The sequence below is a fragment of the Sorex araneus genome, chromosome 1 (genome assembly GCF_027595985.1).
Source record: "Sorex araneus isolate mSorAra2 chromosome 1, mSorAra2.pri, whole genome shotgun sequence".
In the NCBI taxonomy this organism is placed as follows: Eukaryota; Metazoa; Chordata; class Mammalia; order Eulipotyphla; family Soricidae; genus Sorex; species Sorex araneus.
Genome location: NC_073302.1, coordinates 242,236,092 through 242,262,489, shown reverse-complemented (window position 1 = coordinate 242,262,489; position 26,398 = coordinate 242,236,092). Strand labels below are relative to the sequence as shown.

Genomic DNA, 26,398 nt, shown 5'->3' with positions numbered 1-26,398 from the left:
ATGTGTGTGTGTGTGTGTGTGTGTGTGTGTGTGTGTGCTTTTATTGTGTTGTGATTCAGAGACACACTTAAGGCTTTGCGAAGGGGAAAATTTGACTTAGATGGTCCCCATCCTTTTCCTCTGCTTCAGGTCCCACGCCTCAGATGTCACGGATTACTCGTACCCGGCTACTCCCAATCATTCTCTGCACGCTCAGCCTGCCGTCCCTTCTCATGCGGCAGCAGAGGCACCAACACATGGGCCCGCAAACCAGGCCCTGGAGCACGAGTACCGGCCACCCGCTGCCTCAGCCAGGCATATGGGCCTCAACAGACCCCAGCAGCCGCCACCGCCACCCCCAGAGGCCACCGAGGGGTCCCAGGCCTCCGCACCCATGGCTCCATCTGACTATGGGTAATGTTGGTTTCCTGGCGTTCTCACCACTGCTGACTGTTGCAGTGGAATCTCGCTGTGTGGGGCATAACAGCCTGGACCGGATGGTCACACTGAGTCCAGAGAGCAGCCAAGGACAAAGGGACTCCCAGTTAACCCAGATCTGACATTGAAAATGACACCATGCTCCTCCCACTCGTAAATCACAGACCCCCTCTGTGTCTGGGCTCACACTCGTGGATTCTCTATGCTCCCACTCATGTTCGTTAGAAAGGCTCAGTAGGCTGAGGCACTGGCCGAGGACAAAAGCGTCAATTTGTGAACCTGTTTCTAAACCTCCAGCTTGGCCCTCTGTTACGGGTGGATCCCAGAGCACGCGCCTCCGCTCTCGAGCAGTAGACTGTCCTTGCTTCTTCCCCAGCGTCTCTCCTCTCCCATTGTGTAGGCAGGATTCAGCCCCCACCTGGTGTCTGCGTGTTCAGCAGTGTAAGGACAGGCTCTCTTTAGCACTGTGGTTGGGCTTCTTAGGGTGACCTAAGCTTCAGAAAGTTGTATTTCCATTAACATGTATTCTTCAGTCCAGGCTAAGCGCGTGTCATGTTTTGAATATATCCGCTCACCTTCCGGGGGTTTTCTCTCTGACCCACCTGTAAATTGCCAGTCTGTTGGTTATTTTTTCAGTCAGATTTTCTGGAGCGTTTGTTCTGACTAAAAGACAGGCAGAGAGAGGCCCAGTTACTCTGGAAAGCCCTGGTCTGAGTAGAACTCCTTGTATGTCCTGACTAGCAGCTTTTGATCTTGTAATGGCATTGTGAACTCAGGGCGTCTCCATGGAAATGTGGGATGTGAAATACAGAATGTTCTAGAGCTGACCATGATACCCTCACCTTTGAAATGCCCGATTTAAAGGATCCATTTTCCTAACTATTCTCTCCTCAGTAGTCAACTATTTGGCTCTAAATCCCACAGAAAAAAAGGATGTTGAATAGTTCTTTTAAATGCCTTGCAGTAGATGTACTTGAGTTCCCTCATTATAAATAGTGTCCTGTGAAAGGAGCAGACCCTAAGGGTGATGCTTGCATGCTGCCACCGGTAAGTCCCTGTGACAGCACTTATGTGTTTCAGGGGGAACTTACTAGAACCTTCCAGAATGTGGTTGCTTTAATGGCTCATGTGTTTCCTCTTTTTACCAGGATGCTCCCGGCCCAGATCATTGAGTATTACAACCCCTCAGGACCACCACCACCGCCGCCACCGCCCATGATTCCTTCAGCACAAACTGCTTTCGTTAGCCCCCTCCAGATCCCCACGCAGCCCCCATTCCCCACGGCAGCCGGCTCCTCCTACACAGCGCCCCCTCACCCACCCTCCGGTGGGCTGGTGGTCACTGCTCCGCCTCCTCCAGGGCCACCTCCTCCCCCTCCCGGCCCCCCTGGGGCAGGCTCCTCCCTCTCCTCCTCCCCAATGCATGGCCCCCCAGTAGCTGAGGCAAAGCGACAAGAAACTGCACAACCACCTATAAGTGATGCTCGAAGTGATCTTCTTGCTGCTATCCGAATGGGTAAGTGGAAGGCACGCACACACACGAGATTATTTATTTCTCCAATCTATTTCATCTTTAGTCACCTTGAAATGAATACTCCATCCATGTTGCTACAAATGGAATGGTTTTATTCTTTCTTAGAGCTGCAGTATATTCCATTGTGTGTATCCACCACAGCTTATTGATCCATTCATCCATAGTTGGGCTTTTGGGTTGTTTCATATCTTGGCTATTGTACTAAGTGCAGTGATGAATCCAGAGTCTATCATATCCAGTGAAGCTAGTCAGAGAGGATAGGACTGACACAGAGTGATCTCTCATACATGGGTCTTAAAAGAGACACAGCAAGGTTATAAAACAGATACAAAGACAACATCAGGGGCAACTGATTCACACAATTGAGTTGATGTGGGGTGAGAGGGAGGAGAACTGGGTTACTTGGGAGAGGGACAGGGGAATACGGTGATGGGTGTGGTTTGGAATTATGTCCTTGAGAAAACATTGTGAACCAAAAAATAAAAATAAAAATATTTAAAAATGAATACACCACACCAAAGCTTTGTTCAGAAAGACTTCAAGGAGCCTCGGGTTTTTTGTTTAGCTTGGCAGGTTTTTATTGATGGGGGAAGGGGTCGGGGGAGCCTCCTAGCAATTGTCAGCCAACCAGACCTGCATTTCAATGTGAGGGCTTGAGGATGAACATGGGAGGCCTCCAGGACTGCACTTGATAGTGCTCAGGGGACTGTGTAGTGGGTACAAACCAGGTTCAGCCACATGGGGACTTGCACCTAACCTCTGTACAGTCTCTCTGGCCCCTTGTTTATATTTATTTAATCGTATATATTTTTTTTCAATTTTTTTGCCAGTGCAAGATAATTGTATAATGCAAAAGAACTGACTAATTCAAGAAAGGTTAATGTGACTAGAAATAGACAATTTTTTTAAATGAAGCATTAGAGGGAATGAGCTTTTTGTTTGTTTTTCAATCTAGGATATGTTCTTGACTTCGTATTTTTGTCTTTGTTTTTTTAAGGGGGCCATACCCAGCAGTGCTCAGGGTTTATTCCTGACTCTGTGCTTAGGTATCACTCTGGGTGGGCTCAGAAGACCTATAGGGTGCCAGGGATCAATCCCGGGTCAGCTGTATTCAGGCAAGCACACTACCTGCTGACTATCTCTCTAGCCCTTGACTTCATGGTTTGGGCTTGATGTGCAAAGCAGTATTTATTCAGCAGCAAATGGATATCTTAGGATTTCTCAATCCGATGCTGCATCCCAGAGCAGGAAGCATGTTGACTGCTCTGGTTGTGTTGGACGCAGCTTTCCTGAAATCTACTCCATACATGTCATTCTTTCTCAGCCTGCTGGACCTCAGTTTCATTGAAGGTCATGGGGCTGCTGACACAGGCGAGGAGCTAACAGGTCTTTAAGTCACAGCCCTGGTGCCTGAGTTAGGTGACGACAAAGGGAACCTCACTGCAGTGAGCTACTCTGCTCCTGCACGCAAGTGTCAGACCTACCTGGGGCCACAGGCTTCTCTCTCTTTATCCTGAACGTCACTGACCCAATTCCATTTCGTCGGGACCGAAAGTCCCAAGCTGTAACAGCTTGTTAATAATAAACTTGGGGTCTTTTGACTTGTTTAGACCTGTAATCCTTGTCCTTTAAGATTGATAAATCATCTGGATCTCTTCGAAGGGGAATACCTAGTAAATCCACACCGGGAGACAGTATACATGGAGACACCTGAGTTCTTCAAACCCTGAGGCCACTAAGCACAATGACCAAAGAACCAGTGAGACTGAGGGGCATTAGTGAAGCGTGACAGCTCATGTCATGGGGGAGTTTGTACTGAATTCCCAACGTGGTGGGCAACTTTTTTCATATACTACATTAGGTATGTTGACAAAATCTATAGACCAGATGGTAGGTTGTATCTTTTCATCTGTCCTACAAGTTTTATTTTGTTCATTGTTTTTGCTGTTCGGGAAATACATATGAAATAGCGTAGAAACAAAGAGGTGTTATATGCCGCTTATTCTCAAAGGCTCCTAAAAAAAAAAAAAACAAGCTCATGTGTCTATGTGAGGAATGGTGGAGAAAGATCACTAAAGTGGATGTGATCAGATGCTCTCTTTTGGAAATCTGGTCAAAGAGTTAAAAAGGAAATATTTTGGTCAGTTCTTCTGTAAGTCATTTCAAAAGAAAAAATGTAAAGTCATTTCAAAAGAAAAAAAATTAGGGAATTAGCATGTTAAATCATCCGGTTTGTTACTTAGTGAAACAGGAGACTAGAACTGCATTTCATATCCATTTAACAATAATTGTTCACATAAGAGTTCCTAAGTTACCTTCCAAAGTTGGCCAAGAGCTGTTGTTTCTGAATAATTGTTCCAAGCTGGCACTGTCCAAGAAAATAATCTATAATGATGCAAATGTGCCTTATTTACTCTGGTCTATAATTAGGTAATCTTTAGCAACAATTCAAGTTATCTTTAAGTAGTCACATGGAGCTAGTGACTCCTATATCAGCTCTGGAATTTTCTTTACGGTGTGCCTATGTACTGAAATGAATAACTTTTATGCTTTAGTACATTACTTGCTATTTAAAATTTATGATTCTCAGTGCATTCTCTTTATTGGAAAGGGAATTTCTTAGGAAACATGTCTTTCCTAAGCTTTTCTACCCCTCAGATTTTGAAATGGAAAGGTTTATGTTCAGTAAGTACCAGTAAAAGAGTGCCAGTTTGTGGGGCCTGTACATAGTACAGTAATCGGAGTGCTTGCCTAGCTTGCTCTCAACCCAGGTTCCATTTCCAGCACTGCATGGTCCCCCGGGCATTGTAGGGTGCAGCCCAACACTAGTGGCAGGTGGCCTGGAATCCCAAACACTGTAGACCCTAAACAGCATCATGTCCTGGGTGGAAGTTTGGTAACTGGGAATGACCAGTGGGCTTCCCAGACCTCCTGAGCATTACTCGTGTGGCTAGGGAGAAAAAGGCCAGTTAAAGAAATAGGCGGGCCAGAGCAGTAGTACAGCGGGTAGGGTGCCTACCTTGCATACAGCTGATCCAGATTCAATTCCCAACATTCTATAAGGCCCACCAAGGACTGCCAGGAGTATTTCCTGTGGGTGCAGAGCCAGGAGTAACCCCTGAACATAGCCAGGTGTGGCCCAAGAGTAAGAACAACATAAATGGTCAAGCAACAAATTGTAGTTTCTCTTTAATTTGGAGCAAGCAAAGGGACTGAGGGTTCCCCTATGTTTTGTTCTTCCAGGAATTCAGCTGAAGAAGGTTCAGGAGCAGCGCGAGCAGGAGGCCAAGCGTGAGCCAGTGGGGAACGATGTGGCCACCATTCTGTCCAGGCGCATCGCCGTGGAGTACAGCGATTCCGACGAGGACTCTGAGTTTGATGAGAATGATTGGTCCGACTGAGGCGACAGGCACTTGGGGACCGGTGCACAGCTTGGTGATCAGGCTGGCTGCCTGCCAGGAGACTGTCTTAGAAGAGTATTGAAAATATACTAAGTGATCTCAACACCCAAATAGGCATATTATAACCCTGTAGCTTAGCAACTTTTGTATTAATAATGTGATATTGCTTTTGCACATCCAATATTCTGGGTTTTTTCAGTATTTACTGTGTAATACTTAAGTGCCACTAAACATAGCAAATCGTGCTGCACATGAAGAAATATGCTATAACTATTGCATTATCCTGAAAACAGCATTTGCTTCCTTTTCCTTGGCCATGAAAGTATTTAGTGCAGTTTGGGTTTTAGTCTTATTGACCATTTTAATTTCTGCGAACTTGCTGTGTGTTTGTGAAGCTGCCTGGAGTAAGGTCTTTGCAAGATTAATGACTATGCGTCAGAGTGATGTCTTCTAATCAGTAAGTGACTTTCTTTCACTTTTTTTTTTCCAAAAACAAAAACAGAACATGTTCCAGATGACGTTGGTTCTAGAGTGCAAGATTTAACAAGGAAGGAGAATCAAATGTTCCTGCTTCCCATTTCTTGGCTTGGTAGCCTCAGAGTGGACTTGAGTATCATATTGAATAATTCCATTTCCTTTGTATACTCTTATAAAATGTGAAATTGGGCGGGCCCTTTTCCAGCAGGATTCCCTATGGGCATTCAGCTTGGCAAATGCTTGCGGGTGGTTTGTGTCAAATGTTTATACAGCTCAGTGGTAATGAAAAGGGAACAGGGTCCTTTGGGAGCCTTTGGGAATGACACTCAGGACTTCTGATGGTCATCACTGCTGGGCGTTAGCTAGAAGCACAGCCAGGAAGAGCCTAGGAGTGGTAGAGCCAAGCTGGGCTGAGTTGGCTCATTCCTGGTCCCCTGAGCCGAGTGCTCTGGGACATTTTTAGCTCCTCAGCACATTGCTGTGAAAGTACATCAGGTCATGCCTTGCTCCACTTGGTGTGAATTTTCAAAGCTTCAGTGTAAGTGAATGTAGTTGGACTGACAGAATTTTGTTCTTTCAGGAGCTGTGGCCAGATTAGGCATCTGTCACGAGCAGCACCTTCCTCAATCCTAAAAGCACACGGTGCGCTCTCTCTCTCTCTCTCTCTCTCTCTCTCTCTCTCTCTCTCTCTCTCTCTCTCTCTCTCTCTCTCTCTCTCTCTCTCTCGCTCTCTCTCTCTCTCGCTCTCCCCCTGTCTCTCTTTCTCCTCTGTCTCGTCTCTCTCTGTCTCTGTATCACTCTCTCTCTCTTTCTCTCTGTTATTGTCACATTACAGTTTTCCAATTACCTCACAGACTTAGCCCATAGACCCATAACTGTAAGCTGATCGCTGTCATCTTTGTCCTTCCTATTTTCCATGTGTCTGTCCTGAGGTCTGGGGGTTCTTTTCTTGGCAAAGGCATACCTTCTGGAAACTCATGGGTATGAATGAATGAGAACTGCTCTTTTGTCATTCAGGTGGACAGTAAATGTATCGAATCAATGACTATTCTAGGCTTTAATTCTAGATACGTATTCTTAAATGCGCTAAGAATACACTGAGACACTTTCCTAGGGAAGTTCTCTAACATCTCCAGTTATTTGTGACACTCCACTACCCATGAGACTCCACATGGCGGGAATCAAGGTGAAAACAAAGGTGTTGGGTTTGATGGTAGGCAATGTAAAGTGCATTGTAACTCAAAGACATTTGTTAACGAGTTCTCCTGGGGAAATCAGCACTCGCCATCCCCACCCCGCCCCTGTCACATCTGTGTGTCCCTGAGTGGAGACTAGTGTGGACCATCGTCACAAGCAGACTGCACATTGAGTTTTAGTCATGTGGATTTTGAAACTCTGAAAAAGTCTGATGCCCCCTTTCCAGGACCAGCTTATGCTATTAAATATAAGTAATAGTTATTCACACATCTTTGTTTCTCTTTCATTTCTTGTTTCAACTTTCAATGTGAAGGCCTATGTTGGGACTTGTATCATGTTTGGGCTTATTTTTTCTTCATTACAGTAGTTTGGGCTGGGGGTGTCTGTGTGCGTTGATGTATCTGTATGCCTGTGTGTCTGTGTGTCTAATGTTTGAGTGAGAGATTACCTACATAACTCTAGAACAGACACCTGGCAACCCTTCTCTGTTTTCCTATGTTCCCTTTGTTCTCGGGATAGAGAAAGCACATCTGTGCACATCTGTCTACATCAGGAATTCTTCTGTTTCCATCTCATAATAAAATTAGTGGCACTTTAATCATAATCTTAAGCCTATTACTAGTTATCATCCCACAAGTCAATTCAACAAATTTCTTTCTTTCTTTCTTTCTTTCTTTCTTTCTTTTTTTTTTTAAGTCATGTCTGGCAGTGCTTCTAGCAGAACTTGGGGAGCCGAGCAGGGCGGAGGGTCCAACCCAGGACTCCTGCGCACAGATTCTGTGCTGCAGCCCATTGAGCTCACTCCCTGGCTCCTCAGCAAGTTATTTTCTGACTAGTAAAAAAAGAAATGCTACATTTTTTTTACTAGTAAAATGATGTATGTTTTCTGTCATCTTTAAAAAAGAAGGAAAAAGGATGAAAATCCAGTTCTCTTTTGCATTTTTTTTATTTTCCTCAACAAATCTGAATCATTCTAAAATGTAAATCCAAACTTTTTCTGACATAAAAAAGTGAAGAAATGAATACTTCATTTTCCAAAAATACTTACCATAACAAAGGAAGAAAATACTTAAAAAGAAAAAAACTTTTTATAGCCATGAGTTTTACATCTTAGGTGGTTATATAAGTTCAGCCGTCCCCCCACTGTGTGTATCTGAGTAACTTCCTACCAGCCTTTTTCTTTTACCATAGATTTGGACACTCTGAGAACATGACTCAGCATTCCTGCACAGTAGCTAAGCAGATGCTCTTTCTTCTTAGTCCCAAGTCCTCACATTGGGTCCACTTTTGTTTACCATTACTAAGTATTAGAGAGTTAACATTTTCAGTTCCAAAAGTATTTAGAACATCGAAATCTTTCTCTGAGCACGAAGTGGCTAGGTTGTGAAAGTTTTGTAATAATTTGCAACTGAAATACATGATACATTTTAATCCATTAAAGACTAGTGGGAATGTATCAGCCATAGTAGCAAGTAATTTTTGTTTTATAAATTGTCATCTTGCAGTATTTACCAATGCTGTTATAAAGAGAATTTAAAGTGGTATTAAAAACAAAAACTTCTGTTAACAATTTTTATCTGTTTGTATATCTTACTATAGATTATGTACAAGTAACATCTAAATAAAATTACACTTTAAACCCTGAAACATTCTGCTTATTTACTGTAATGCTGTATGTCAGACACTTTAGGGGAGGAAGCAGGGCTGGGTGGATACTTCATTAGCAGATAATAGAGGATTCTACTCAGATTCCTTTTAGTAAAGGTTTTATTTTTAAACATATTTAAGAGACATTAGGATTTACAGGACTATTAATGATAGGGTTCACACTTGCATGCAGTGCTCCAGCTCCACACCCAGAATGGCCTCTTCCCTCCACCATTATCCCAGGGTCCCTTCCCCACCATTTTCCTTTCCCACAGCCCCCTTGCTAAGCTCAGTTCTGTGATCAGTGATGTTCTATTGCCTTTGGCTATTTGTTATTCCCTGTGTTTCTTTATATCTCACCTGTGAGGTATCATTTTGTATCTGAGCCCTTCTCTGCCTGACTTCACTAACTTTACTCTCCAGATCCAACACATAGCAACAAATAATTAGGGGTTTGTCTTCTTCTAGATGAGTAATATTCTATTGTGTACGTGTACCATTGGTTCTTTATCTAGTCATCTGTTCTTGGATACTTGGGTTAATTCCAGATGGGGGCTAGCACTACATGAATAGTGCTGCAATGAACATAGTACTGTAGCACTGTCATCCATTTGTTCATCAATTTGCTCAAGCGGGCACCACTAACGTCTCCATTGTGAGATTTGTTGTTACTGTTTTTGGCATATCAAATATGCCACGGGTAGCTTGTCACGCTCTGCCATGCAGGCAGGATACTCTCAGTAGCTTGCTGGGCTCTCCGAGAGGGACGAAGGAATCGAACCTGGGTCGGCCACGTGCAAGGCAAACACCCTACCCACTGTGCTATCGCTCCATCATGATGAACAAGAGTGCAAATATTTTTCTCTGAGTAGTTTTTGAGCCAAGAAGTGGAATGGCTCAAGTCTTAGGTTTTTTGGGGGGCATCTATATTGTTTTCCAATATATAGAGGCTAAACTAGTCAATATTCCCATTAGCAGTGGAGAAGGGTTCCTTTTTCCCCCACAACCCTGCCAATACTTGGTTGGGTTGTTTTTTGTTGTTGTTTGTTTGTTTTTCATGTGTACCAGCCTCACTGGAGGATATGATACCTCATTGTTTTGATTTGCAATTCCTTAATTATAAATGATAGAGCATTTTTAAGATACACCAATTGATCGTCTTCTTTCCATTTCAAAATTCTGCATGCTCCTTGTGTAACTAAAAGGTCAGACTGGATTCAGGAGTCATAGAGTTGAAAGCACAAATCCTACAGAACATACAGGAAAGTACAGAAGACAGGGCTGGAAGGCTGGAGAGATAATACAACAGGTAGGGTACTTGCCTTGTATGTGGCTGACCCAGGTTCAATCCCCAGCTTCCCATATGGGCCCTGAGCACTGCCTATGATTCCTGAGCACAGCTGATTATGCCTGTCCGCCAAAAAAAGGGAGGGGGGCTTACCAAGAGCTAAACACTTGTTCAATAAGCAGTTATCAGAATAAAAAGGGGTCTCATGACTGATTGCTGAGTTAGATACAGTGGGGGAATACACTCAAATAAAGCAGAAGTCTAGCATCCAGTGACAGCTCTGACAAGGAGGAAACCCAGGGTGCTTGGCAAAATACTTTGAAATTTTTAAGTTGCATACAGCTTTGGGGGTGGGTTGGAAGATGGAAAACTCAGAAACCCAGGGGTTGGGGGGAAGCATCTCAACCACATTTATACTCAGTAACAAGAGTAACTATTGTACTAAACAGCTTGTATATCCGTCATCTTTCAAGTGACCCTTCATCCTTAAAGTGATCCTGTAAAATGAGGTTCTCCCCTATCTGTGCAGGAGAAGAATGAGTTGCTCGCTAGAGTGTCTTGGTGGACATGAAGCAGTCCTGGGTTGGAATTGCACATGGGGCAGGGGTGGGGTTCAGATTGCAGAGGGAAATTGGGACACATTAGGGAAAGCTGATGGAATTGAGGCTCTGTACTCGTTGCCCAGGCAACAGAGTTACTTCCCTGGGAGCACATGGCAGCCAGTGCCAGAACTGGTTCCGTGCGGGCTCTCTCCCTCCATCCTGGCATCCTGAAAGCCTTTGCCCAACACCCAGCCTACTGGGCATTGAGCAGCTATTGTGGAATGATTTAATAAATGGGTGGATTTCTGAGTTTTCGACCCTCCAATCCACCCCCAAAACTGTGTGCAACTTAAAAAGTACAAAGTATTTTGCCAATCACCCTGGGTTTCCTCCTTATCAGAGCTGTCATTGGATGCTAGACTTCTGCTTTATTTGCGTGTTTCCACACTGTACCTAACTCCAAAATCATGAAGCCCCTTTTCACTCTGATAACCTGTTTATTAGACAAGTGCCTGGCTCTTGACAAGTGCCGGTAAATATTTATTGAGTAGTTATTGTTTATAAAGGAGAAGGGAGGCTTCAACAAATATCTGAAGACCTAATAAAAGCTTAAAGAAGTAATTCATGAACAGTACTTAGTTTCCCCATGCCCAACACTTGGAAGTCTTGCAGTGAATATTGTCCAGTACTGTCATCTGCATGTCACTTGCTGGAGATCAGGAGTAAGCCAGTCTCTGCCCTCACAGACCTTCTTGTCTAAAGTGAAATATGGGGGGTGGGAGAGAGAGTACAGAGGTTAAACACTTGCCCTGCACACAACTGACCCAGGTTCAATCCCTGGCACCACATATGGTTCCCTGTGCCCCACCAGGAATGACACGTGAGCACAGAGTCAGGAGTAAATCTTGTTGTTTATTTAATAAACATACACTCACACAATTTGCTGTGTATATTACTGTAGTGATGAATTTTCAGAATGGAGAAAAAATCAGAACAGTAGCATAAGGTGTTATTAGAAATAAAATGTGTTAGTAAACAAAGTATCTGACATTTCAGATTAGATTTTTTTTAAAAAGTGACCTGTTTGGTGGAACAGTGGTGTCTAAAAACAAGCATGTCCCCACACCACTCCCTCACCCATCTGTCCATGCCCCAACCCTGTTACCTCCCATCTGCTGCTTCCCCCTCCATGATCTCTTTCCCGGGTCTTTTTGTGTCCATGATACCTAAACCACAGAGCCATCAGTACTGAAGCATGAGTCCCACACTGCATTAACTAATCTTAAAAATGTGCCTGTTGCTGAAAATAGACTATAAACCAAATAAGATGCCTACTTAATACCTCTGTAGCAAACCACAATACCCAAAAAGAGAGAACGAGCAAATGAGAATGCCCTACCACAGAGGCAGGGTGGGGTGAAGGGGACAGGGTGGGGGTGGTGGGAGGGATGCTGGGACCATTGGTGGTGGAAAATGGGCACTGGTGGAGGGATGGGCACTCGATCATTGTATGACTGAAATGTAAGCATGAAAACCTGTAAGTCTGTAACTTTGTCTCACGGTGATTCACTATTAAAATAAAATTTTTAAAAAAAACTAAAAAAAATGTGCCTGTTAAAGAGGCAGTCTGCTGTGATGGGAAGAAATAGGACATTGGCAGAAGGAAGCTGGCAGTAGTTTGTTGATTGCTATTGCACATTGTACACCTGAAAATCTAGTAGAGACTCAATTCTAAATCATGGTGCCTAAATTTTTTTAAATGTTTAAATGAATAATACTCTAATTCTTAGAATATTAAACATATGCATATATATGTGTGTGCATACATATGTGTATATGTGTGTATATATACATATATACATCATGTCTGTGCTTTGATGCTTTGACATCTTTGGGTCCTTCATTACTCTGAAGGGATTATCTGCTCTTCCCTGGGCTGAGAAACTCCGAGATACAGTGAAACCAAGTCACTGAAGAACATTCATTTCACACGCAAACCAACCCAGCTCACAGGGCCCCAACCCCTTCTTTATAGGACTCAAGCTCCAGGCAACTTCTCCAAGCACTGTCACCTTAGCTCAGCATTTGGACCTTACTGGGTTATTTTGTTTTTCCCCCTCTCTGACACTTTGTATTGGTTCTCTTAAAAACATAGTTTGGTTTCTCTGCTGAGATTTTGTACTTGTTCTTTATTGCCATTTTCATTATTTCCAAGCTTATTTTCCTTTACATCTTTGAGGTAATCCTGGTTGTTCATTCTACGGATCTATCTCCATTGGTGGTCTTTTCTCTTGCACTGTTGTTTTGGATCATATCTTAAACTTTGTAAATGATTCCTTTTAGAGACTCTGGACTTGATTATGTTCCTCTGAAAAGTACGGATTGAGGATTAAGGGGCAACAGTTAACATGGCTAGAATTAGTCTCGCTTTTCCTGTGCCTGCCCTCTGCATCCTAGTAGAATTCTCCTGTTCTTTTAGTTTAGTAATGCAACTTTCAGTTTTTCTTGCTTGTCCTGCCTAATTTCAGGATGGACCAGAGATGTGAGAAGCCTCCCATAGAATTTGTGACCCCTTGTCTGTTCTCCCCTTCAGTATCCTTCTTCATTTTCCATCTGCTCTGATCACTCTAAGCTTGGATCTCAGTATTATTTTCTTTAATGTCAGTAAGACTGGAGGAAGCCTGCAAGACTGAGGTTCTTCTGTTCAAGCTTAGCTGCCCGGATTGGCAGGGGACAATGGGTCATTAGGCAAAAAGCAATTAAAAAACAAGAAAGGCTACCAGAGATTTTTTTTTCCAAGCAAATAAATTTCCTCTGGTGTCTTTTAAAAAAATAATAATGCCTTCAGTACTTGTGAGGTGTATTTTGTCCCATTTATCATTGCTATCTGTGAAGGACTGGTATGGAACAGACTAATCCTTCATCCCCAAGTAGCACTCACTGTAGCACTGTCGTCCCATTGCTCATCGATTTGCTCAAGTGGGCACCAGTAACGTTTCCATTGTGAGACTTGTTGTTACTGTTTTTGGTGTATCGAATACACCATGGGTAGCTAGCCAGGCTCTGCCATGCGGGTGGGATACCCTCGATAGCTTGCTGGGCTCTCTGAGGGGGACAGAAGAATTGAACCCAGGTCGTAGTCTCCTATAAATATCCCATGTCATTTATTTTTGAAAATATTTTAAATGTATTTTTTTAAAGAAATGCAGAACTGTTGTTGAATACCAGTTGTAGCAGTTGTAACAGATGACCAACATTTTTACTTTTCTGCCAGCAAACTTGTTTTTGCAAGGGCTGTAATAAAACTTGTGCCATCTTTATTTAAAATGAAGTAGCATCGGAGAACTGCACCATGTGCTCTGAGGCCTTTGCTACTGACATCTCCTGAGGAGTCAGAAACTCTCCAAACTGTGTGAGTAACCACAGTATATCCAGAATGTGAAGGTTAGCACTACTTTAGCAGATTGCCAGCTTCACCTCTGGTCACGAGTTTTTATATTCACCAAATAACCTTAATAATTCATTGTTAGAAAAGTGCATTCATGAATTAATCTACACACAAAGTTATTTTATGATGGCAGTTCTTTATAAAAATGTTCCTAAGACCTAAAGGTTGAAAATCACTGCTTACAGGGCCAGAGCAATAGTACACTGGGTAAGGCACTCGCCTTGCACACAGCTGACGCAAGTTCAACCCTCAGCATTCCATACGGTACCTGGAGCATCACCAGTAATGACTCCTGAGTGCAGAGCCAGGATAACCTCTGAGCAGCACCACCAGGGGTGACCCCAAAACCAAAAAGATAAAAAAGAAGAAAGAAAATACCACTGTTTGCCATTATCCCTACTTGAAATTCTTAGCGTCAGAGTAGAGCTTATTTGGCCTAGAGTCACCTTTTCAGTGACTGTTTGGGTGTATACATATATATGTATGTGTATACATATATATGTGTACATATATATGTATATATACATATATATACTGATTTATTGTGTCCCTCTTGAAATCTGCCTTCTTTATCTTTAATGCTTTCTTCATTTTTTCTTCATGGTAAACCATCAATTCACCATCGCTAATCATGGTGCTGTATTTGCAGCTAATTTACAAAGTTGTTAATAATAGAGTTGTTTCAAGCATGCAATGTTCCAACAAATGAACAAATGGAAATCACCCCCTACTTGTATCTGAAGCTACTACCCTCCACGGGATTAGGGGTGGCGAACAGTGGCAGGTATCACCCACTTAGAGAAACCTTACTTTCAGTGGAGAATGCTTAGCAGCTTGTTTCGAATGCTAATTCTGTCTTCTGAAAAGCAGTACTGATGCTGGGATGTGTCCAAGCTTGAGAAGATGTACATATTTAATTTGAGGGTGTGAGTAACTTGTAGTGATATCTCAACAGGGACTCAGATGATAGAGATTCGCTTTCAAACAACTACCTTCTTTCCGGAGCTGGCACCTGGATACTTATTTGCCAAAACACAATCGCTCTCTGCTGGGAATATTTTTGCATATGTCATCTTTCTAAATCCCCACTTCATTCATCCTGTGCACTTAAGATTTGAATAATTAGCTGCAAATACAGCGCCATGATTAGCGATGGTGAATTGATGGTTTACCATGAAGAAAAAATGAAGAAAGCATGTCCTTTGAGAGTGATTTAAAACCTTCCAACTGGTACTTACCACATGAAGTGACATTTAAAAGCGTTTAATATTCTGGGATGTGCTTCAGCTGTGCTGGCCTTAAATCGAAGTTGAGCAATTTGAGAGAATGTCTCCTCGACTCAGGGAGATGAGCAGAATAGCTTTTGCTCAGACTAGACACCTTCTTTTGGGCCTGTGCCTGTTGGCGTCTCAAAGTACAACTTCTACCCTTTGGAAATCAAGACTTGAAGATCTTGAGACGTGAAGATCTTGATCATTGAGACTAGGTGTCAACTTTCAGCTTCTTTGGAAGGTCTTTTAATATTTCAGGGATCTAGGCATTCCTGATTTTCAATCCCCTGGGCACCCTGGGCTCAGGCAAGTATTGCAGACAGATGGACAGATGGCCAGATGGACATACAGACTGACTTCCCCAGCCCTAGCCCTGCACTCTGGTCTATGTGCATGTGCCTCAGCTGTGGTCTCGGTGCCCGCCAAGATGGGGGATGTTTCCCCTGGGCCCCGCAGCTGCGTGTGGGAGCTCCAGCCTGCCCTGGGCCCACTTTTCCCATTTCTGCTTCTCTGCTCTCACTCCTATTGGCCAAGCTTCTCCCTTGGGGTGAGCATGGATCCAGGGGGCCTCATGCCCCCAGTGCTGTGTCACTTTGTTGTGCCTCCAACCTGCCCCTAGCCACCAGCTGCCCCTTCTCATGTGCCTCCCCCTGCCGGCTTTGAGGCAACCTTGGGGTACAGAACCCAACAAAGCTCACCAAGGAGTGATCTCTGCCCCTTATCCTGTGAGCTGAGGCTTTATCCTGGCCCCTCACACATCTCAGTTGTGTCTTCACTTCTGTAGGGTTTCCCAGATGCCCTGCCGTGCAGGTGACCCCTGTGAAAATGCAGCTAGTAGCACCCCACAAGCCATTTCAGAGTTTTGGGCTCAGGAGTCTGATTTTCCCAGTGACCTGGAGGGCTTCTTGGGAGAACCAAGGGTTAAGAACAGCTGATGGCACCAAAGGGACTTCAGGTCAAAGCCCAGGGCATGCCCACCTCCAGGCGGGACTATGTGTCCCTCTTGCCACTGGTTGGTGACAGGTGTCACTACTTGGGGGCACTGAGGAATGATTTGGTTGGTTATACCTGTGGTTCTCAGAAATGGGGCCACACTGCTGCCACCCTAAATTTAGGCCACAGCTTCTCGGACTGCGGTTGTCTCCTGCTATGGGGTTATAGCAAGTTTTTTATGCATTTTGATTTTTCAGCCACACCCAGAGGTGCTCAGGGCTTGCGCCTGTCTCTGCACTCAAGGATCACTCCTGGCAGTATTTTGGGAACCTTATGGATGCTGGAGATCGAACTTAGGTCAGCCATGTGCAAGGTAAGTGCCCTACCCACTGTACTGTTTCCAGCGCTTATAGTGTTTAAAAATAACTTTCTCACAGGTCAGAAAGATCACTCGGAGGCTGAATGCATGCTTTGAGAGTAGTCCCTGAGCACTGATGAATGTGGTTCCCAACCCCCCAAAGAAAGGGTCTTTAAAAATGTCTTGATATGGACTGAAACAATAGCAAAATGGGTAGGGCATTTGCCTTACACATGGCCGACCCGGTTTAACTCCCAGCTTCCCATACGGTCCCCTGAGCACCACCAGGGGTAATTCTTAAGTGCAAAGCCAGAAGTAACCCCTGCGCGTCACCAGGTGTGACCCAAAATTAAAAAAAAAAAAGTCTTGATGTTCTATGATTAATAAATGTTTTATTTATAGACCTATTTTATCTACTTACCTACTGCACTGGGGTTGTGAGTGAGGACTGGGAGAAGCTGAGAGATGGTACAGTGGATAGTGCACTTACCTTGCACCCAGCCAACCGGGGTTTGATCCCCACCCTCCAATAAGGCCCCCCAAATCTGCCAGGAGTGATCCCTGAATGCAGAGCCAGGAGTAAGCCTGAGCACAGCTGGGTGTGGCCCCCAAGCCAGCATACAGAGAAGCCACAGAGCTGCCCTTCGTTTCTGGACTCTATGGCCCTCCTGGTGATGCCTGCTCCCGCGAAGGTCGGAGCTAAGCTCACAGGCCATGCGGGAGCTGATCTCTGGGAAGCATCTGTCAGTGCTGTCTCACAGGCACAGAGACAGGGGCCAGAACTTTGCCCAATGGTGCTGCCTGGCTGGGATCCCAGAGGTTGACCTGGTTCACGGCTCCACTTGTACCCTGAGGGTTGTCTCTGGGAGCAGGAAGTGGCTGGTACAGTGCCTCAGGCTCTCTGGGCCCTGTGCATGGCACCTTCCCACCCCCCCGCCCCCAGTTGACTGATGGTTTCTTCTGCTTTGAGATGGATAAGGCTCTTAACAACAGGGGCACGGAGCTGACTGCATCCCCCACAGAAACAAAAGCCACTGATTGCCAGTGGGGAGCATGTGGGGCTGGGAGAGCTATGAAGGGCAGCCCCCTCCCCTGTGTCCTGCAGGGATAGAGGACAGGGGTCTCGGGAGCACCCCCTTCTGGTCAGTGGACTTACTTGGAATGGCCAACGGTTCAGGCACCTTCTGGTGACCCCTACCCTCCTCATTCCCCTGCTAAGACTTCAGAGAAACCCCAGCCGCATGGCAAAGGCCCTGGCCCATATGTCCACCTGGCGCCAGCGGGCAGCCCTGCTGGATGCCGTCCCAGCCAGGCACTGAACCAAGGAGCCACCTGACTGTGCCCAGGCCATGCCACAAAGGATCTGAAAGTGGGTTAGGGCAGCATGTCCCTCAGGACTGCCCAGGGTAGGGCCGCTTCCTGCACCCTGGCCCTGCTGGCTGTTAACGAGGGCACTGTGGGAGACCAGGGGCGAGGGAAGTGGGACCACCCACCTCTCTGCGGTCTGGGGCAACACAAGGCCTGGGGGCATGGCCAGTGAGTGCCCCGTCTCATCTGCAGAGAGGCTCAGAGATGGGGACGATGCTCAGGACCCACGGACAGTGACCTACAATAGCCACCACTGTGACCAGGATTCTTGAGGGCCCAGAGTGTCCATGGGGGACTTGGAGGAGCCCCACGAGTCTGTCAGGCCAATGACAGTCTCTGCTGTGAGGAGTCTAAGTGCCGCTTCTCCCTGGTCAGAGCTGGCCGGGGCAGGGCTGTTTGAATTCCTGCTGTTTGGGTTCACAGAGACCATGCTGTGAAGCAGGCACCACCAGGCCATGGCAGCTGCCCAGGACAAAGGGAGAACAACAGGGCAACAAGACTCCCCTAGTTCCTGTGCATACATAGCCCCTCATCTCACACACAAACCTCAAACCACACATAATATCATACACACATTTCAGATACACAAACATCACACACACCATATCACATACATTGTGTCACACACCTCACACTGCATATCAGATCTCACATACACATCATGTTACAGACACCTTCTCACCTCACACATCATATCACACACACATCCCAGACACACAAACAACACACACGTCACATACACATCACATATCATGTCTCACAGACACGCACCCTAATCGACATAGATATCATACACTAACATACACTCCATACACATCGTATCACACATAGACACAGCCTTCAAGTCATACACATACCTCACACCTGCACATCATATCATACACAGACACACACTCACCTCACATGTACCTCACTCCCACACATCATCACACAAACCTCAGACACCTCACACCTGCACATCATATCACTCACAAACACATCATATTACACGTATCATATCAGTCACAGACATATGCACACATACAATATCACAGACACAGAATCTCATAACAGCTACTCCTCCTCCTCCTCTCTCTCTCTCTCTCTCTCTCTCTCTCTCTCTCTCTCTCACACACACACACACACACACACACAAACACACACACACACACACACACACACACACACCCCTACCTCTCCTGGGATACTACAGCAGGACAGGACAAGTGTGGTCCGCTTGTAGGTGTTCCTGCTCTGTCACTTAAGGTGTCACATAGAGGCACTATGACATGGAAAGAATGGATTGGGGTTCAAGTGGGATGAGCCCGGAGCAAGTGATAGTGCAGCTCTTGCTGGTGGGCTGCGGGGCCAGTGAGAGGGACAGCTTGTCCCCGAACCCAGACCTGTAACCACACTCTACACTTCCGCTTTCCTTGACTCTTCCCTTTTTGATATGGCACTTTATGCTCAGAGATGAAGGTTCTCTTTGCCAGTGATGTATTGAAACACTGGCTCATGGTGTTTATAGTAACCATAATTTATAGTAACAATACAAGCCAATAGCATACAGCATAAGTTAACAAGCCATCAAGGAAATAACACTCAAATCCAGGATCAAATGAACTAAATAAGTCCTGATAGTATACAAAAATTATCTAAAACTATCTCCAGCAAAAAACTTCATCCAGAACACGCTGGTAAACCCTGAAAGCTCCGTGCACAACCCCAGGCTTCTCCCAGGACAGGGTGGCATGGGTGGCATCTGACATGGGGGCAGGGGTCGTCTGTCCATCTCACTTGAGTGTCTGGAAAGCTCGTATTCAGTGGAACCCTCCTGAGGTCAAGCCTTGTCAGGCTTGTCTAACTGCCAGATGGGATGGAGCAAGGGCAGGGCCTCACAACTACCTGGGAAGCGAGTATAGCACAGCCATTGTGTCTGGGGGAGCAGGGGCAAGGCCTCTGGCTTTGCCATGGGCAGTGCACAGATGGGCATCTTGGAGCAGCCCCAGACAGGAGGAGGTGGGTGTGAGCAAGGAGGCAGCTAGTGGTTGAAGCAGGAAGGGCCCGCTGAGCTGGGAACTGACCCGTGCTGGACAGGTCTGGGGACAGAAAAACCCTGGGTCTGCCAGATGTGCAGCCTGGCATGCACATCTGGCTTGATGCTTTGTGTCAGGGAGTGTCCCCCTGGAAAGTGACCTGTCTCCACATGCAGGGGGGCTGGAGGGGTGGGGAGCATCACACCCTGCCCAGTGATCAGCCTGGGTGTCTCAGCTTCACAGCAGGGTCAGTAGCCCCCACTGTCCAGAACTGGCCACCTCGCTCTATGCGTAAGCTCATGGCAGGAGGATGACTCAGTTCTGAGCTCTGGGCCTGTGATTCTGAATGGACTTTAATCCAATAAAGGACAAGGGAAAAAAAAACATGATTCGGGTTTTGACTCTCCCAAAGGGGTGTTCCTAGGAGCAGAAGGCCCTGGGTGCAGACAGGCTTCAATCTCCTCCTCCTGCTAACGCAAATGTCACAGGAGTGCACGAGCATCCATGCACCTCCCTATGCGTCCATGGGGACACAGCGCCCTCCAGTGGCCGCATGACCGAGTGTTTCTCCAACGCTTGACTCACTCAGCACCCTCTTCCCCTCCACCATCTGGTACTTAACATAGTCCATACCAATTTCTCATGCGTTGATATTGCGGGGGAGACCTGGCACACGTTCTCGAGAGGGCCATTAGCAAACGGCCATGAGGACATGATTCCCTGTGTAGAATGCACTTCCCACACACGTGACAACGACCACAATGAGAAAATCATTTTGGCCATATGGACTGGCCCCATGCTTGGTGCAGCTGAGGTCCAGCCCCAGGCATGGGTGAAACTATCCAGCCTGTGAAGCCCATCTGCAGGTTTGTGACAAAAATAGGCATCATTGTCATTATCCACACCTAAACTTTAAGAATGGGGACAGCTATAGAGCTCAGATTTATTTGTACACATAAAAAGTGACGTAGTATTATTTGAAGTAACCAAATAGCCCAGTATTCTAACAACCAAACAATAGTCAAATTATAGGACATGCACAATACTTTTATACTCAGCATGGTACAAAAGGTGAGGACATATTAAATCAACTGATTTAATCTTAAAGATATACTTAACTTTTATGTATGAAAACAAGGGTCAGGGAAATGTGCATTTATGCTATTCATTTATATTGACTGGCATATGTTCAATACCTTAAAACATTTTCTATGTATCATTTTAAATATGGCTCACACATAGAAGCATATTCATATCCACATATATATTTATTGGCAACTTTGGTGATTCTTCTCTAATCTTTATTGTCTTTGTATTCATTCACTTATTTAAAATGTACTACTTAAGGGCTGAAGCAATAGCACAGCAGGTAGGGCGTTTGCCTTGCATGAGGCCAGCCCAATTTCAATTCTTCCACCCCTCTTGGAGAGCCTGGCAAGCTACCGAGAGTATCTCACCCACATGGCAGAGCCTGGCAAGCTACCTGTGGCATATTCGATATGTCAAAAACAGTAACAACAAGTCTCACAATGGAGATGTTACTGGTGCCTACTCAAGCAATCGATAACAGTGACAGTGACTTAAACCCATAGTTAGTTTAGTTACACAATTGCCTAATCTCATAATATCAAACATTTTGGTCATCATTTCCATTTTGGAAGTAACACTGCATTCTAATATAATGTAAGATTGAGTGTGCATCATTGAAACTCAGCACTTGTAGGTACTACATTGTTTCCACTAAGACTCCAGTTCTTTCCTTCACGGATATAACTGGCAACTCTATAAATGTCCTTTTTTTTCTTTTCTACACCAGTGTGTCATTCTTATAAAGGACGTTTCTGTAGATATGTATAAATTCCCTTACAAACCTTTAGCAAACAACTAGGACATTCAGTAAAATTCTCCTCAATGTCTAGCTTGACAAGATTTTAAAAGCATACATAGTGAAAGAATTTTACAGATATCCGTTTTCATTGATTTAGATGCTGATGTGCTTTTCACCACTAAGAGCTGCTTATTTTATGATTCTGCTCAGAAGTTTTTGTTCATGTTCATCAGTGAGATTAGCTTCTACCTTTCCATTCTTATGCATGATCAGATTCCGATGTCAAAGTGATGTTTGTCTCATAAAACAAGCAAGAAAGTCACCTGGCTTTTTTTCTGTTCTGTAGGAGACCTGGTAGAAAATTGACCTCTTGGTCTTTCACTTATGATTTGGCAGAATCAAGAGAAGAGCAATGGACTCTTCCATTGCTCGTCTTCTCTGCGTAAAGCACTTGAGCTGTGATTCAATTCCTTCCATGCTAACAAAACCGTTCAATGCCAGGGCCTGAAGGTATAGGGTCCTAGGTGACCAGGGTGATACTGGGGGCCTCCAGGGCCAATCCCTGCAATACTCAGGTGACCACATGTTGCCAGTAATAAACCGGCTACTCTAATTCGTGGCCCTTTAATTTCATAACACAATAGTTCTTTATGTAGTCAAAGCTCTTTTAGTTTTATCTCAGTATGACTTTTCTCATTATTTATTGGGATAGTGAAGACCTTCTATTTGTCATCATTTAATTTTACATTAAAAGTCCATTTTTTAAATATTTTTAGGAGGATAGGCTGATGGAACAACTCTTATTATGTTCAACTGAAAATATTTCCATTGGAGTCACTAAGCTCTAAATGCACTTTTGCCCAAGCACATGTGTCTATTCCTGAGCTTGTGAATTCTTGAGGATTGTTTGGGAGATTTGAAGACAAAAATCAGGAGGTTAAGAAGTTAGTTTGTTGTATAGTTTAAATTGATGGATCCAGGTACCTCCCCAGTGTCCACACCTTTCCTATCATCCATGTAAGATATCACTCATCCAGTCCCTTGGTCCCTGGTCCAGTGTAGCATGTACTAAGTCCTATCCCTTTTTATCTGCTCTATCCAGTGAACAATGTCCTGGTCTTTTCCCTATGCCATTTTCTGTCCAGTATACAATGGCCTGGTCTTGTCCCTATGCTGTGCTCTCTGCAGTGTTTGCTTTCCTAGTCTGATATCTGCAGCTGGATCCCTGTCACTTATGTCTTTTTGGGCCTGCTGCTCTGTACCCTGTCACTGAACCTCTCTAGAACTGCGTCCCAGAGGTTTTCCATCCCCTCAGCTTTCCTTTGTACACATGGGTGAGATCCTGCTGTCCTACTGTCTGGGTGTAGATGAGGGGTCAAAGAGAGCATTGCCTGACTGGGAGTTCTATCTGCTACTGCCTCCCACCCCAACCACCCCATCACCTACTTTGACTGGAAACCTTTTCAGTGGGCAAGGTGGTCTAAAGGGATTAATTTGTTCATCCAGTGCTCCACCCTTCCACTCCCACTGTTTCAGGCCATGGGCAGGAAAGGCAGTGGTTGCCCCTGGAAGGATAGTGCATGGACACACAGATCAGCAGAGCTTGCCAAGATGGTTCCCATAGAACAGGCTGGTTCCTGCCTTCCTGCATGTTCAGTTTGAGCCTACACTTCTCTGTGAGGTATAATCTTCCTCTTGGAAGCTTCAACAACTCTAGTTCCCTGTTTCAACTTAATGATGTCTCTGGACATCATCTGTATTTGCACCGTGAAATAGAGTTAAGCACCCCTCGTCTGGCAGGCCACATGATTGAGGCAGCTGTACTGATACAGGTCCTTGGAGCTGGCTGGGGGATTCTACTGATAGGTGCACAGGATTTTTCAGCATCGATGCATGGCTTTGGTTTGAAGTATGCAGTGGTGTGAAAAGGTGCCCTGGGGTCTTCAGTGGCAGCTCAGATATGACAAGGGTGAGGGGAAAGATGACCATCATCATGTCCAGGTTTAGGTCCCTCAAATCCAGTGCCAACAGGAAGCGTCCTTGTACCCCTTGGCTCTGGAGCTTCCCAGGGCCTCTTCTCTGGAATGTCGAGTCCACTCCCCATGCAGTCTCTGGGGGACTTCTCGTGTTCCCCATGCCGTGCTGGGGATTCTCTCCAGCACCACAGCCTGGGGCTTCTCATTCTCAGCTGTCAGTTCTACCATCTGGAGCCCCTGCTCACCCAGAACATGAGGCTGACAGAGTGAGGGTGACAGCTGGCTTGTGAAGAAGGCGGGCAGAGATGGCAGGAGCCCAGGGTGGCCTATCCCCATCTGTGTTGTGGTTGTCCCATGTGGGGACTGGCCTGGCATAACCCAAAGTCTACAGCTGTGGGCCTTGGAGCTAGGATCTTTGCGGGGTTGTCTGTGGTTGGGTCTGTCTGGAGCTGCACACGAACTCTTTCATTTCGGCTGCCTTGATCCTTGCAGAGAAATCAATGCATTTTGGTAGATGGTGACACCTTGTCCTTCAAAGGAGGCACCTGCTCAGGCCATCTTTATTATTTTGTTTTTTTCCTTTTGGGCACACCTGGTGGTACTCAGGATTACTCCTGGCTCTACACTCGGGAATCACTCTTGGCGGTGCATGGGGAACCACAAGGGTTGCCAAAGATCTAATCCCCAGTTGATCTCTAGCAAGTCAAGTGTCCTCCCCTCTGTGCAATCGCTCCTCTGATCCTCAGACCATCTTCATACTCACCAGTTTCATGAATTCACATGCTGGGCCACATTTCTGGTTGGGTGTCAGAATCACATGACCATGTGGCTGCTGTGGGCTATATGCTGTTGACCTGACACTGCATCTTACACTCTACTTCTGTGTTTATCCTTTCCCAGAAGAGATAAGAATGTATCCAAATGAGGGGACGTTGCCTTCCTCCTGTCTCATGGTAGGGACTCCATCTACTTCCTGGAGAGGGTGTCATGGTGGGGGCTCTGGGTTCCTCCTGGAGAGGACTTGTGACCTCTTCCCTGGTGGAAGACGCTGACTTGAGGGTCTGGCAGTCCCAGCTTAGGAGATCCACAGCTTTTCATGCTGTCAATCTGGGCCCCACTCCCTTTAGTTGTTCATTTCTCTGAACCAAAATATATGCCTATCTTTTTAAAATTAAGGCAAAATATAATCATCTGATGGTATCATATTTTGTTTTGCTTTGTTTGGGGGGGCATTCCTGACAGTGTTCAGGACTTACTCCAGGCTCTCTGCTCAGGGATCACCCCTGGTGAGACTCTGGGGACTGAACCCAGAGTCAAGTGCAAGGCTAGTGCCTTCTATCTCCCTGAGTTACCTTCTTAATCACTTGTACAGATCTCACTCATGCTTGGTTATGCTCTGGGGTCACAGGGCCACTCCTGGCAGTGCTCAAGTAGGGAAGGAACATGGTGCTGGGGATCCAACAAAGGCTTCAGCATACTAGGCGTGAGCTCTAGCACTGGAGCATCAGCCCCGCTGGAACCATGTTTAAGCGTGTAGACTGGTGACATTAAACACATCTTCACCATCTACATGAAGAATTTTTTTTCCTGAAACAAGACCTGTGATCCCTTTGTAAAGGAAAACAGAACAACCACCCCCCTACAGAGTCCCACACCCCATTTGTAGGTTCTGTCTGAGAATCTGTGAGTTCAGCTTACCCAGGGCTTTATTTCACTTGCCTGGCATCTTTAGTCTGGCTTTTGATTTCATCATGTTTGTTGGTTTGATTTCATCCACTACATCTGAGCAGTAGTCTGGGATCAGGCCTCATAACCGCTAAGTTGAGTCCTCCCACTGCCTTGCCTCTGATTGTGCTATTTGGGATGAGCCACTTAATGTGCCCTGGTCTCAGTTTCCCCCAAGCTAAAGCAAGTCCCATGATAATTTTCCCATAAAGTTGCTGGGAGGCAGTCAGCTAACGTGAGGCTCGGGTCCTTGTGAGGTACTGAGTGTTACTTATACTTCTCCTCCATGTCCCTCAACAGGGTGAAGTGAGTGGCCCAGATCAGCCCAGGCTGCATAGGAGCCCAGGCCTGTCTGGACTCTCGCTGCTTTCCACGTAGTGTTTTCTGTTTCCTGCAAGCTGCAATGTTGTTTCTGCAAAGCAAATCTGGACCTCATCCAGGTCCGCAGTGCTGGCTATGTGCAAAGGACTATATTTGCTTCTGAGAGTATTTTAAAGCGAACTCACTGCTCTGTTCTTTCACTCTTGTTTAAAATGCAGTGCTAACAAAGTATATTTGGCATAGTAGGCATACTAGATTGCATTTTTGTTCTTTTTTTAAATAAAGGATTAGTGTAACTTTGGAATCCAATTAAGATTCAGAAAGTAGTTCTCATTAAGATTCCAAATGATGCCGTGAAGTACGATTTGAGGATGATTAGGCCAGGCAAAAGAGCAAGAAAGCTGAGTTTTCAGAGCATATTGCTGACTTGATATCATGATCACTTCAAGCTGCCTGTGGCTGTTTTCCTGGTCAGGAGCCCCTGGGCCTGTGGTTCCTGCAACATAGCAGTCACTTAAGGAGGTTTTGAAAGGCCCCAATGCCAGTCTGCAATTACATTGGAATTCCTGGAGTGAGAAGTTGGTGACATTTGAAGCCCCCCTGCTCCCGGCTGATTGCAATGTGATGCCAGTTCTAGGGGCCCCTCAAGAGG

At 45.4% G+C, this 26,398-nt stretch overlaps 1 protein-coding gene across 2 annotated transcripts in view; it reads left to right on the top strand.

The window, feature by feature from the left end:
- WASF3 (WASP family member 3) overlaps positions 1–8,673 on the top strand; it is a 136,082-nt gene extending 127,409 nt beyond the window's left edge. For both annotated transcript variants that reach the window (XM_055124601.1, XM_055124597.1), the window contains exons 8-10: positions 130–393; positions 1,566–1,933; positions 5,195–8,673. In XM_055124601.1, coding sequence (XP_054980576.1) covers positions 130–393; positions 1,566–1,933; positions 5,195–5,352 — 790 coding nt within the window. In that variant the 3' untranslated portion in view covers positions 5,353–8,673. The remainder of the gene's footprint in view (positions 1–129; positions 394–1,565; positions 1,934–5,194) is intronic.
- The last annotated feature ends 17,725 nt before the right edge of the window (positions 8,674–26,398 follow it).